The sequence below is a fragment of the Scylla paramamosain genome, chromosome 15 (genome assembly GCF_035594125.1).
Source record: "Scylla paramamosain isolate STU-SP2022 chromosome 15, ASM3559412v1, whole genome shotgun sequence".
Lineage (NCBI taxonomy): Eukaryota > Metazoa > Arthropoda > Malacostraca > Decapoda > Portunidae > Scylla > Scylla paramamosain.
In genome coordinates, this window is record NC_087165.1 from 16,220,794 (window position 1) to 16,236,011 (window position 15,218).

At 36.9% G+C, this 15,218-nt stretch overlaps 2 protein-coding genes across 3 annotated transcripts in view; both read right to left on the reverse strand.

Annotated features, from left to right (window-relative positions):
- Positions 1 to 206: 206 nt before the first annotated feature.
- LOC135107527 (hydroxymethylglutaryl-CoA synthase 1-like) lies at positions 207 to 13,905 on the reverse strand. 2 transcript variants are annotated; one of them, XM_064017490.1, is made up of 10 exons: positions 13,770 to 13,905; positions 10,365 to 10,502; positions 9,688 to 9,802; positions 8,661 to 8,861; positions 7,118 to 7,243; positions 6,359 to 6,517; positions 3,554 to 3,716; positions 2,646 to 2,816; positions 2,013 to 2,245; positions 207 to 920 (listed from the first exon to the last, which is right to left on the reverse strand). In XM_064017490.1, the coding sequence occupies exons 2-10, from the start codon at positions 10,494 to 10,496 to the stop codon at positions 721 to 723; spliced, it is 1,500 nt and encodes a 499-aa protein (XP_063873560.1). In that variant the 5' UTR covers positions 10,497 to 10,502; positions 13,770 to 13,905; the 3' UTR covers positions 207 to 720. The 2 variants fall into 2 exon arrangements, with proteins under 2 accessions (XP_063873560.1, XP_063873561.1); XM_064017491.1 differs by lacking the exon at positions 13,770 to 13,905 and adding an exon at positions 13,140 to 13,160.
- A 1,016-nt stretch (positions 13,906 to 14,921) lies between these two features.
- LOC135107531 (oxidized purine nucleoside triphosphate hydrolase-like) overlaps positions 14,922 to 15,218 on the reverse strand; it is a 9,007-nt gene continuing 8,710 nt past the window's right edge. Inside the window, 1 exon segment of the mRNA XM_064017497.1 lies at positions 14,922 to 15,160. Within this exon segment, the coding sequence (XP_063873567.1) occupies positions 14,985 to 15,160 (176 nt within the window). The 3' untranslated portion in view covers positions 14,922 to 14,984.

Sequence of the window (15,218 nt, forward strand, 5' to 3'; positions counted from 1 at the left end):
CCTCTGTAAGGCTTCCCTCACTAGATCAGTCTAAACAGTATCTTCTGATGAGCTCTGTGTCACAAAGTTCATTCAATACATCCTTTCTGGATAAATAATTTGTGAGCTGAAGATGATGTGAAGCAGCCATCTTGGCTGTGGGAGCGTCTGTCATAAGCCGCTAAGAGTGTAGACTGGTGTCCGGGAATGGATTAATCCATTTTACATTTATTCTTATGGGGAAAATAGTTTTGGTTTTCGAACATTTCAAATTTCAATTGGCATCCAGGAACGAATTACGTTTGAGAACTGAGGTTCCACTGTATACATATATGTATATGTATGTATATCTTGGTAAATTTGAGAGGGCATCATCCCAAACGAGCAGAGATGGGAAATGCCATATTTGGATATCAAGAACTAGAGTTATTTTCATTACTCCAACAAATTTAAAAATTATAACATTTTTGTAATTAGGCATTCGTGTCAAATTACAAACTTGTCACATCCTACATGTTTACAATAAAATAATGCCAAAAAAAAAAATATTCAACACAACAACTACAAATTGTGCCCCAGCTTTTATTCTAGATCAGCCAGGCAAAGAAACCAGAGGTAAATATTTTGGAAAGTACATGATACACATGTACACATACCTGTCTTATTAAAGATCTACATGCCTATGAAACTGAACAAAATAAAAGGACTGGTAATGTTTCAAATTCATGACAAGAACTTTTTTTACACATGTAACTGTTGTGTAGACTCTCCAGTTACTGATGATGTTTCCTTCATGTGGACTGTGGCCACATTACCTGCAACATTGGAAACTCCAACCAGAGGCCGCCGCTCATACTGACGGCGATGCATCTCATCCACCTTGGTCAGGTACCAGGTTCCTGGGAACAGCCGGTCTATGCTACCCACAGCATTGTATGGTGCTGCCAGAGGGGGGAAAAAAATAGAATTGTCTATGAAATTATTCCTGAAGGCATCATAACATACAAACTTCCTAGAATGTTTGCTTGGATATTACAGAGAGATTAATTAAGGGTGAACACTCAAGGAATAATATTCATAATACTGAATATAGGGAAATACTTTGAGTAGTAGACTATGCACCAATGGAAGGAACCCTTGCAATCACAATACAAAATCCAAATTGAACTTGCCCCTCGAGGTGTCATTCACGTGTTTTCTGTGATATTACTTTATTTCATCATGCCTTGTATGAGTATTGAATATTTTACGCAATTTAAACATAAAATTGAATACTCATCTTTCTAGATATTTCAAAAACTTATCCCTTTCCTTTTCCTCTGTAGACTGGGAGCTGTATATATTCCGTCTCTTACACCTCCCTCATGTCAACCACAATACTTCTTCTCTATTTTGCAAAATCTCTTTCTTGTTATTTCATCATGTATAATGCTTCATTTCAGTATCCCAATCAGTACTAAAATTTCTTCACTTTATCTTTTACCTTGTTCACACTCTTACATCATTCATTTTTCATATCCATCAAAGTTCCTGTCATGTAGTAACCCTCCCAATTAATCAATTTTTCAAAGTACTACATCCATATTCTTTCAGCAGACTTTCTCTTCATTTATATGCTTTGTTTGATGTCCTATATTATCATATTAACTTTCTTACCTTTATCCTTCCTTCCCATAAAGCCTTGTATTCTAATCTGCTTATCTACCTATCAACATACTACGCCAACATATGGTTATAAATTATTTTTCCTAAAAAAAATAAAATAAAATAATAATAGTAATAATAATAATAATAATAATAATAATAATAATAATAATAATAATAATAATAATAATAATAATAATTATTATTATTATTATTATTATTATTATTATAAAATTAAAATTAGAAAAATAATAATAATAATACATAAATTAGTTAATTGATAAAAAATAAATAAATAAATAAAATATAAATTATTGCTCCATGAAAGACTCTACATAATGTAAAGGGTTTACTTCATTCTGTTATTTATTTATGGAACTAATATTTACCTTTGTGGTGTGTATCTTGCCTTAACTTCATGGTTTCAGCAAATTCAGGTGGAGAAACCTTGTATCGTGCATCTAAACGTTGTTGGAGATCTTGCAAGGAGGTAACAAAGTGTGTCAGTGGAGAGTCTGGCCCAACATCTTGTGTTATCCGCAATGAAAACATGGTAGCTGCAAGTCCTGATCCATATGAAAACAAAGCCACACGTTTCCCTGCCAGGTTCTCAACTGAGTTCCTGTAAATAAAAATTCATTAACTATTACCATTGTATACCATCTCTCATAGGAAGGGCGACCTTTAATTAACTTATTAGCCGAAATTGGAATGATATAATCTATTAATTTTGATTTTGGTGTTTTAATGCTGAAAGCATGCATTTAATTTAACAACTATCAGCAGGAAATAAAACTGTTTTAAGCTCATATTAAATGGACTAAAGACTGTATTTTGCAGGTCAACTGAACTATATATAAGCAGAAATTTTCTTAATATGGAGCCAATGTAAACAAGGGCAGATGAAAAATTTGACAGAGCCAAATAAACTCATAAACTGCAGATTACACAATATAACTACACCAAATATAAAAGATATTTCATATTCAAGAAAAGGAGATGAGAAAAAAAAAAAAACTTACCCAGAAATGAAAGAGGCAAGTCCACCAAACAGTGAGGGAGTATACATGTTGCCAACTTGTGTTGCAATTAGCAGAGAAGGTTTAGTCTTGGAGAAGAATAAGTCCTGACTGTGAGCCATAAAGGCCTTCTCAACATCACGGTCAAAATATGTGTCTTCAAGCTTCTTCTCTCTGATAAATTAAAGGAAATAATGTTGATTTTACATTGCAAAAAGGAATGGCTTACATGCTTAACAATGTAAAAAATATAATAGTTTAATTCTAATGTTATGAGATGATAAAATTATTCTCTAATTACAAATTCTACATAAATTATATAGCTGGAGTGTACTGGAAACACATAATGAGATGGACATTCAGTGCTACAGTAAGAAACTATCCTACAGTGAGATACTGAAAGCAGGCTTGGAACTGAGAGGATTAGTGAAATAATGAGAATAGGCAAAGTGCTTTAATAGAGAGAGAGAGAGAGAGAGAGAGAGAGAGAGAGAGAGAGAGAGAGAGAGAGAGAGAGAGAGAGAGAGAGAGAGAGAGAGAGAGAGAGAGAGAGAGAGAGAGAGAGAGAGAGAGAGAGAGAGAGAGAGAGAGAGAGAGAGAGAGAGAGAGAGAGAGAGAGAGAGAGAGAGAGAAACTGGGCTTGAAAAAAATAATACTGAGTTACACAACACTAATAGTTACTTGGAAAGTTTCAATACTCATTCTACACTATTATATTACTCCTTTAACCTCAGCTGCTCTACATCACACAATAGGCCTCTTAGTAGTAAACTAACATCCAAACTTTATCTTGTTTTAAATTGTTCATTACAGCAAACTTACTTATATAGTGTACAAAAAGACTTTATTGAAGACATTACCACTGAAAAAAAAATTTTAAGTAAGAAAAAAAAATTGAAATTAAAACTTGCCTGAATGCTTCAAGTCCTGGGTAACGTATTGCTACTTGGTCAGCTGGGCAATTAAGAAAGTCATTGAAGCATAATCTTGCAAGTGATTTCTGCACCAATTTGCAATACGGTGAATGGAAAATAAAAGCATCCATCTGATGTAATGACATGGGTGGAGATGATGCTGTGAAAATAAAAAGGGGTGAAATATAGTTACAAGAACATATAAAGACAATTTACACTTATAATATCAACTGAAAGATTGCACAATTAAAAAAAGTAATCCCTGATGATTCAATGATTACATTAATAATCAGAATTTTGAGCATTTACACATAATATAAATGTATGCAAACAGATAAACCAGTAATAGTTTTATTGAAATCTTTTTAGTTTTGTATAATGGATATAGTGGATAAAAGATGAAGCTGATTAGTGAAAACAGAGGATACAGAATGTACTTGAATAAGAGGAAAGAGTAGGAAAATGATGATTTGAGCATACAAGGACAAGAATAAATGAAGACTTCTTGTTATCGTCTTTTCCTGGACAGAGTTCTTGAGAACAATTATCAAATATAGACTGAAAGATACATATGGTAGTCCCTCATTATGTGAAACTGATTGGGAACATATCTTAGTTTTTTAGATAACAAATATATTTTTGCCATTTGGATATAATGAGACATGATCTGGGACCTATACCCATTCAAATTTTTCCCACATATTTCTTTGTGGGAAAAAATACAAATCCATTTACCATGTAATGTATTTAAATGATAGTACTATTACAAAGAAACAATTACTTGGAGGCTGAGGCCACATCTGAACAGAAAGTGAGAAAGCAGGCAAGAGTGAGAGAGGTCAGGTGCATTTGAGTGGGCACATTGGAAACTATTTTAGGCAGGAGCTGCCATGGCAACTGGCCTCCCTCCCACAATTCCACCACCACCTCAGCCACCGCCAACCCACATCAGCAGATTTACTGGACACTGAGTTCAAGGTCAAGACTGGCAAGTTCATCACCAAAGTTCTGTATACATGCTACTTATGAAACTAGAAGATGTGGGTGTCAAATCAGTATGTGATGAGAGAGGAAACTCTGATATCATAATATGGCAGAACATAATAATGTATTATAAAATAATTATGTTTTGCTATAAAGGAGGCAAGGAGCAAGTAGCCTCAAAATGCATCATCCCTTACCCTGGTGAACGAAAGCCACCGTTGGCACACACACAAGAAGTGAGGTGAAAATGTTGTTACAAAGAGTTTCTTGTTTGTTTGTGTGGCATTTTTTTTTTAATCTGCTTATGCCATCACATTTGGGAGACTTATTTACAAGATAAAAGAATTTATTTTAGAATTCGTACCTTAGCTATTGAATATAGTGGTATATCATTCAAATGATAATGACTGGTATACAAGATCTCTGTTGATGGTTTAAATAATTAGTGTTTTCTGAATAGATAGTGTTTATGTACAAGTTTGGAGGGGTTCAAATAATGGTGTGATTTCCAATTCTCAGTTTTGGTTGCTGATGTGGGTTTGTGAAGTCATCCAGGTGGTGTGGAGCAGGGCTAGAGATGGCATTTGACCATTGTACTGATTGGTCATGACCTGCAGTGGCTGGGTTTAGTTGTAGTTATGAGGGCTGCCTGATGAATTGGAGGCACAGTTTTATTGACCAACAGTGAGATTTGAAATTGTGTTTTGTATTGGATGGCCAATATTTATAAGTTATTATACACTATGGGAGAGGCATTTCTGCTTGATTTGACATTGGCTATTGTTTATGTTCATGATGGTAGCTCCACAACATCTCTTGCCCAGAAATTAATTATCCAGAAAGGATGTATTGAATGAACTTTGTGACACAGAACTCATCAGAAGATACTTTGTCACCAATCTTGTGAGGGAAGACTTACAGAGGGACAAAGAGAGGAGCAACCCACTTACCACCAAAATGAAGGTGATCATGACAATTAGACATCTTGCTGCTGGGAAAAGCTACTGGAAAAATGCAGTTGTGCAGTAGTGATGGTGTTGGGAGTCATCAAGAGAGCCACAAATGGCTCAGGATTACTCCTGAATGCCAAAAACTGTTTGTTTACATTGAGGCTTTCAAAAGGATCACACTTACATTATTTCAAAGACTGAATTACTGCTTTACACTCTGTCTCTCTCCTCTAAAGATATAAAAATGAAGTAAATATTTATAAAAACTATAAATCAGTAATAAACAGCAGCTTTTGCTATGTCCTTTAATATTTGAAATCAAGTAACTTTGTTCTAAAACTGAATTATATTAGTGCAGCCAAAGCAATAATGACCTCAAAATTTTGTTTGAAAACTGATTTGTTCGAAAAGGAACGTATTTGGTAACTGAGGTTCCACTGTAGTATACAATGGTGACTGGTATTTGGGTATCACCAGAATTGGCCCCTTGATGGAAAGAAGTTGATGTTTGTGAAGGAAACAAAAGCAGTCATGTATCAGATGCATCATGCCAAGCCTTGAAAAAATTTCTCTTTTGTTTTCATACCACTTTTGGGACAATAATGTGTGGTATGGACAGTTTGAGAGCATCTTGAAATTATTTTCATAATTTTGAGGGAAGTCTTTTCATATAATGATTTTTATCTTATATTTGTTACATTTGTCACTTTGAAGGTTCTTACACCAGATCTTTGTATAACCAGGGATTACTGTAGATAAACAGATATAAAAATAGATATAAACAGAGTTTAAAGCCTGATATCTATCCTCTTCTACACCAAGTACAAACAAACACAATAACACACAAAAAGCAATAAAGAAAACTTACGTTCTTTAGCAGCAGCCTTGCGGGAAAATGTCCGATAACAAGCATCCAGGGCAGATAAGTAACACTGTATAGAAAGCTTGCCATCTACAGTGGGATACTCTGAAGACAGGTCAGGCTTGTAAAAGTCATAAACATGACACATGTGTGATCCCCGCAATCCTGCAAGCAATTAGACATCAGGAGAGAGAGAGAGAGAGAGAGAGAGAGAGAGAGAGAGAGAGAGAGAGAGAGAGAGAGAGAGAGAGAGAGAGAGAGAGAGAGAGAGAGAGAGAGAGAGAGAGAGAGAGAGAGAAATTCCACATAAGATATTGTTTTTTCCACATGAATATGGAGTTTTGTACAGCACATCAATTTAAAGTCAGGGAGGAAAATAATCACTGAGCAGTTTCAAGGTTGGCATGTCTGTCCCATAACTAGAAGTCTAGATATGGGCTTTTCTATGATGTCAAATCTCCTGATCTTTTATATGGGAACAGATGATAGCCTGTGAGTGAAGGATTGTGTATTTATAGGAGCATGAGAGAACCCAAGAACATTTTTCTCATACATGTGTGTGTGTGTGTTGGTGTGTGTATGTGTATGTGTGTGTGTGTGTGTATGTGTGTGTGTGTGTGTGTGTATTAAGACCATACATAATTTGCCCAGTAACATATGAATGGTGAAATAGCGATGTAAAAGATAAATATGCTAAACATGTGATACAATATGATTCAGACGTTTACCTTTGCATCAAAGAGCCAAATTGACATGGCCACCTACCTCGCTCCATGACGAGTGGTGCGTGTGGCCCCACCAGCATTGCAACTGCCCCTGCTCCTCCTGTAGGTCGTGCTGCTCCAGTGGCATACACAGCAATGTCCCCAGCAATGGCCACTGCGTATCTACCTGTTCAAGGAAAAATGATGACACTGCGTACAAAAAGTGAAGAAACACAAAAGCTATCCAACCCTGAAAGTCAATATAAGGACATCACACAATATAATAATAATAATAATAATAATAATAATAATAATAATGACTGAGTACATAATTTATCATATTTCCTGTACAATGAGTAACCAATATTACCTAGTAATTAGTCTTTTATGCATTAACAATACAAAAGCAATTCAAAATTATATAAAAAACTGCAGGGCCCCTTCACATCTACACACACACACACACACACACACACACACACACACACACACACACACACACACACACACACACACACACACTGTATATACATGATCAGAGTATGTATACAGTATGATGCATCTCAACACACATAGCTTTGTTTCTTTATTTGTTATTATTTGTTTTTCTGTTAAAGGCACTAGAGGCATATTTTTGATGAGGAAACAGACATATGCTAGTGTATGATTGCTCAGATGCATTCATGACAAATGGATTTTGTTACCAACAACATTATAACTGCCAACAGTGATTAGCATAAGCAATCAAAACATATGTAGCCCATGTAACCTAACCTAAACACATATGTAGCTATTAAGTGTACAAAACTTTTGTATTCCTTTTCTGTTGCAAAATATACTCAACTTTTCAATTCCTTTATGTCTGTTTCTTGGGTTTTGGATTTGCCAGAGGACACTAAAGTGGGTGAACCAATTTTTTTCCTCTCACCTCCATTCACCATGTATCAATTTTCCCTCCACCCTCCAGGTACTCTCTTTCTCTCACATGTACTCTGGACACTAAAGTGGGTGAACCAATTTTTCTCCTCTCATCTCCATTCACCATGTATCAATATTCCCTCCACCCTCCAGGTACTCTCTTTCTCTCACATGTAACATTCATAATAATTTTGTGCACTACACTTTCTCATCTCTACATACATGACCATTACTCCTTTCTTCTACACCAAAGCATAATCATATACTAATAGTTCTTTAATAGCAACAGTATGATTCAGCTGTCATCAAACATGCAATAAAATCTTTACTATAATATTTCTTATTGCTACCTGTTTTTGCTTCCCATACACTGAGTCTGTACACATTTAAGATTCTTTAGAACCTCCATCATAAGAAGCATAACAGTTATGCATGAACAATGAAAGTGTAGGTGTGGATGTTGTAAAAGTGAATGTAAGACACTACAAATTGAGAGGAGACAGTGTTGAAATATCTGAGAGATGAGGAATAGGAGATGGCAGGGGGCAGTTACTGTGTAAGGATAGGAACAAACTGAGAGACTTCACCATGGGCACGCCCTTGAGGAAATTCAAATAAACATCAGAGAAGATCAGATATCTAAAATAGGTTATGTTTAGAACTGTTAAAATAAACACAATGCTTACCATCCCAGGAGCTGGACTCCACCCAGTTGATGGCATTGATAAGAGCAGCAGTTCCACCATAACACGCATTTGTTGTGTCAATACCTTCAACATCAGTGTTACCAGACTCCTCAAAAAGCTGCATTAGGCAGCTCTTAACACTCTTTGATTTGTCAATTATTGTTTCTGTTCCAACTTCAAGCCGACCAATATTTTCATAACCTGGAAATAAGAACTTAAAATTGATACTTCATACCAAGAATTTACTAACAGAGAGAGAGAGAGAGAGAGAGAGAGAGAGAGAGAGAGAGAGAGAGAGAGAGAGAGAGAGAGAGAGAGAGAGAGAGAGAGAGAGAGAGAGAGAGAGAGAGAGAGAGAGAGTGAGTGGGGGGGTGAATGGACAGCAGTTCTGTACCTTTGTTACTGACTGCCCTCTGGCACAGTGTATAAGTAGATATCATCAAACTTCCTTAGTCATGTTACAATTACTTGGGAGTGATTTCTAAAATACAAAATTTTTTCATTTTTTACCATATGGTACAAAGTTTCCTTGCCTATACAATATCACACACAAAAAAAGAAGCATTAATCTTTAAGGAGTTTCTTCCACTTTTAACTTCTCAGCTGTTGAGGATCTTCCTTAAGCATTGGATGATTGTCTGCAGCAAGTTTAGAATACAATTTAAAAAAAAACACCACTGATAGCAAAATAAATTTTGGATTATTTAAAACTTTTTAGTGTTTGTAGTTTCATTTTCTCTTGTTCACAAGCAACAGGTTCTCTGACTCACCATCATCATGGACAGGCAGGAATATGTGTTTTCACAGCTGAGGATATTAACTCTCTGGTAGTTAATTACAATATGCCATATTACCTTATCTGAATAACTTGAAGATTTACTTCAAGAGTTATTGAAGAAAGTTAATGTGGCATGTTGTAATTAACTACCAGAGAATTAATATACTTAGCTGTGAAAACCCATATTCCTGCCTGTCCATGATGGTGGTGAGTCAGAGAACCTGTTGCTTGTGAACAGTACATACTCACCAATGCCAGTCCTTTCCATGAGGCGAGAGAGGACAGTGAGGCACAGGGAATTGATGTCTTCCCGGTCAGAGCAAAATCCCATCTTTGTTTGTCCCAGACCTATTGTATATTTCCCCTATCAAGATAAAACAGACTTTTAGATTTACATGTATTTATAAATAAATACAAGCACACGCACACAGATAAACCTACGTGCTCCAACATTTTCCTTAATAAACCTTTCAAAATTTAAATTGATTACAAAGTTTGAGACATGTAGCTCTCTCTCTCTCTCTCTCTCTCTCTCTCTCTCTCTCTCTCTCTCTCTCTCTCTCTCTCTCTCTCTCTCTCTCTCTCTCACCATAGTGCCTTCACTTTTTTCCTACCCAAAAAACAGTCATGACTCTCAACATGACAAACCTATATATGTTCTGGTGATCCTAGCCAGTGAGCCTGCCAGCTGCTAAATCCAACATTCACTTGGGATTCTCACAATCATAATAACAAGAATAATGATGATGATGATGACAACAACAACTAGTAATAGCAATAATAGTAATAACAACAATAATTATGATAAAAAAAAACAAGCAAACCTTACTATAAAAAAATTTTAATCTTCCATCATGAAGTAAATTTCTCAAGGTATTATAACAAGCTTGAACCACAATATAAGAAAAATTTAGTCTTGTACGTACCGGTGAGACTCCATCAAAAACCTCCAACTCCTGTTGGTCAACATACTGAGCAGGAAAGTACACCTCCATGGAAAGAATCCCAACATCCTGTGGCCATCCTGCTTGATCTGAGGTGCTCTTGAAGCTTGGCATTTTCACCTGCAAAATGTACATCACAGACTTGAAATAGGTACTTAAAGAAGAAAACTGCAAATTCAAAATTAGATTTCAGTTATCTAGTTCATTTCAGAAGTGGTTTTGTCAGGAAAACTGAAAAATTATACAAAACACACAATATTAAAATAATTAGATCTGGGATATCAAGAAGTAATGGTAACAGAGAAGCAACAGTTTACAGTAACAACTGCAGCCAGCTACTTGTGCCTCAAAGGTAAGGGTAAAAGTGTCTGTCCTCCCTATAGGTCAGCCAGAGGACAGGACACCCTCACTTTCACTCAGAAGAAAGTAATTCCAAAAACACAATGGAATATAAATTTACAACAAGACACTACAACTTCCACTCTAATACATGTTAAAATTAACATAAGATCTCTTCCCCATCATTCACTTACACCACAATAAAACAATCAAATCATATATTCAAGTATATACATTGAATAAGTAAATCTATGACAGAATTGGCAACTCTAGCTAGCCTGGAGGATGGGACTTTCCTTAGCTCTGAGAAGGCCCTCTCAAAGCATTTCCTGTTAGTTAGTTTCAAGTTTATTGTGAAAGTAGACTTCCTCCTCCTTTTACAAGCAATATACTATACAAAACCTTGCTATACACTCTATACACTTACCACAGGCTTTAAGATTATCAGGAAAAATTAACATCTATATTATCATTCATCATGATTATCTTTCTTGTTTTTTTTCTTAGTACATATCACAAGAAAACAAAAAAAATTATAAAACTCTCTCTCTCTCTCTCTCTCTCTCTCTCTCTCTCTCTCTCTCTCTCTCTCTCTCTCTCTCTCTCTCTCTCTCTTAAATAACTAGATCAGGATGGTCCAACTACGGGTCTGCGGGCCACAAGTGGTCCACCAGTTGATTGTCTGTAGCCCGCGACCACTTGTATTATAAATTTATCTTGTACACGAAAAACACAGACCAAGTTTCTGTGCCTGTATATGAAATAGTAATAGGAAGTAGATTACTAGGATATATATATATATATATATATATATATATATATATATATATATATATATATATATATATATATATATATATATATATATATATATATATATAAATGGCCCTCCCTGTAACCATTTAGTGCTGAAGTGGCCCAAGATGTCGAAGAAGTTAGACCACCCTGAACTAGATTATACACAAATGCACAACTCTATGAAAATTGTACTGACAGAAGGAAATGATGTGCAGAAAGCAATACTATGGCTAAGTACAACAGCTTGCAGTATCTTCAAACTGCATAATAAACACAAATGATGTTTTATTGCTAATGTGTGGGATTTGTGGGTCGAGATGACCACTCTCTATATACTGTACACTATATCATTGGGACCTACCTATATACATACTTATCCCTCCAAAGAACTTTATTCTCAAGAAAAAGGAAGTTTAATGTGTTCATGGTATAGGAGAATCAGAAACACTAGAAATTTATCTAAATGGAGGGAAGAAGCTGTGCAGTGACAGGCACTGAAAGATTCCAAAATTATCTATGGAGCTGATGATCATTTTGGTGAAGTCCTGTTCTTCCTGTCAAGAGCTCCATTCCCAATCCCAGCAAAGGCCTCTCATGGCTAAAATTTTATCTAGCCTTCAGATCAATTTCTCAGTGTTTCTGTGATATCATTGAGTGCCTATGGGGAGAACGGGGTATGACACAAGTTCACTTATTATATTTTGGAGTAGATTAGTTTGTGTGTTCCAATGAGTAATTGTTTAATGGCTACAACAAAGATTATCAGTCATCTGTCTGGGGTTATTTTTCTTACCTAACCAACAACCATTTCTTTTTAGTGTTCCTTGGTGAGTGGGGTCCATTATGAGTAAGAAAATTATAATGTGTGGTTAGACTTAGTATGGGAGAAATCACTAGTTTTTACATGGCCAAGAGAATGGTAAATTGCAATCAGCATGTTTTAAGGGACATCCAAGGGTGGAGGGGGTACAAAGATTTTCCCATTACCATTATGTTGAATCTTTCTCTTGAATACTGTAAACTATCTGCATAGTTCCATTTTTTTCATCAGTTCCCTAAGTATGCTGGGGGAGGGAGGGATGCAATCTTTTATTCGGCATAACTAAAACTATTACAGAACCATGCACATCTCTCTGATAGTAACATTGGATGCTTCATTTTGAAAGTGCACATCTCAATCAGTGAACAACACTATTTTTTCTTACCAAGAGCCCATGCTGCAATCAATCAGAACCTAAGAGAAGAGACACATCTAGGTGGCCAAGGGTACTGCAGGGTCAAAGGCCACAGCCCTACTGATCCAGCATAGCTATAACTTAAGATTTGGTTGGAATTTGTTAGAAACAACTCGTTTTGGTTTGAGATGGTGGTAAATAACCAGTTATCTCTGATCTGCAGATTCGTTCATAATACAAAAATCCACCAGATTAAAACTGTTCACGTGTGGAACAAACATAATTATGAAATTTTATGCTAGATAGTATAAAAAAAAAAGTCGGGGTAAAGAACCAAAACAATTCTGCCTAAAAGCTACAATAAATCAATATCATCCACTACAGAGCGGTGGATGTGACTGGGTAAATTTCCCAAAACAAGCATTCCTGCAGCGCCCCTACTTACCACAATTACTTAAGTGTCTCAACATAGCAGTCTGGCACTCTGCTCAGATGTTATGTCATATACTTCCTGGTTCCTTACATGCGCTGCTTACTGTACCATTTACTAACTACTATGTACTAACACAGAAGTAAGTTTCCATTGGTACGGGCAACTGTGTTTTCCCCATGTTTTCGCGATCAGCTGATCATGAAAACATTTCTTGCAGACCATACCTTCCGGCTTTGTGTGTGTACATGTGTGAGTTTTCCTTACAAAACTGCATTTATACAGCATCTCACTACCTCACCAACAAGGAGAGAGGTCCAGCTAATATTTTATAAATGTTCATATCATTATTACATTGTTCTATTGGGTTTCTTCCATACATTACACATTCCACATCACGTATTTTATGGCCAAGTCTCCCTATACTGACCAACTGCAAAATCAGAGGGCTGTAGTATGAGAGAAAAGTGAGTCATATAGCCACAGGCACTATGTTAAACGTCTCCCGTTTTTCTTCCGTGATCTGTTGACAATCTACTGGTTTTATGAGACTCGAGAGATCAAGCTTGAGATTGAGGGAGAACGTCAAATAAAGTGGATGTAAGAGCAAAATGTTACTTAACTTCTGACTACGACTACACTCACCTAGTGCGAGGGACCGAGTGCTCCACACCTAATGTCACTGACCCGCCGTGTCTCACTGAGCGGCGTCGCTGACTCGCTGTAGAGTAGTCTCGCCTCGCCAAACCCCCCGCTGCCGCCTCTCACTGCCAGCCGCCGCCTTCCACAGCTCACACAGGAAAGGTTTACCACACCTCATTTTTTCCCTGTTCATGTACATCTCACCTTCACCCTTAGGTACATGATTTACTATTATTACTTGCAACTTATTAGATCTTCTAAATAGTTGTGTAACCTAAAAAGTCTCTCTCTCTCTCTCTCTCTCTCTCTCTCTCTCTCTCTCTCTCTCTCTCTCTCTCTCTCTCTCTCTCTCTCTCTCTCTTAATAGCGGAAGTACTACAATTTTAGATGTACAAAATAAAAAGTCATCTCTGCGGCTTGAAATAAGGAGCGGAAGGGGAGGGACGGATGTACAGTGGTCAGCTGTGCCCGCAGTTGCCTGTCTGTCACCAAAATTTCCTCCTGTCTCTCTCTCTCTCTCTCTCTCTCTCTCTCTCTCTCTCTCTCTCTCTCTCTCTCTCTCTCTCTCTCTCTCTCTCTCTCTCTCTCTCTCTCTCTTAGAAGTACTCAAAGTATGACTGGGGAAAAAAAAAAGGAAGGCGCCGTACTCAAAGTATGAACATTAATTATACTAGTGTGTGGCATCTCTTGTTTACTTCAGGACAGTGTCATGGGACCGTCTCATATTCTGATTTTGGGGTCATGTATAGAGCCATGATTTGTACGAGGTAAGCTTACAGTAGACAAGAGAGAGAGAGAGAGAGAGAGAGAGAGAGAGAGAGAGAGAGAGAGAGAGAGAGAGAGAGAGAGACTCGTGGAGGCTATATGTACAGTATGACTGAGTATATGTACAGTATATGTACAGTATATGACTGAGGTTTATGCGGGTTTGTGTGGATCAACATTTCTTTGGAGGTGGGTTTACAACTCATGGCACCCACTTTCACGAGATTACGTGTATAAGAAACGGCTACTCACACCTCTCCCCTCTAACAGGGGAAAAAAAAATGAAGTCTGTTATAATGCTTTACTCAGTGACCCGCGACATCTTGTGCAAGGGAAAGATATTTTTTCCCCACTGTGAATTACAAACAGGGTATGATAATGAAATAAAGATTATATGAACAGTGCATTATATTCGAATGTTGTTCAGTTTCTGCACAGAGCCAACCAACACGTTTAGGTAAAGGCATCCACTTCCTCAACACGCTGCGAGAGGATATCGTTGTGGCCACGGAAGTGAAAGGCGGCCCGCACCTTGCCTCCACGCAGTACCACTGGAAGCCACATGTGATCGTCAGGCCACATGTCAGAGAACGGCAGTTCGTCCACGGAAAACCAACGTGGCCTCATCTCTGACGAAAAAATAAGTAAAATAAATAAATCGTTAAATCATATGTACATACGATGCAT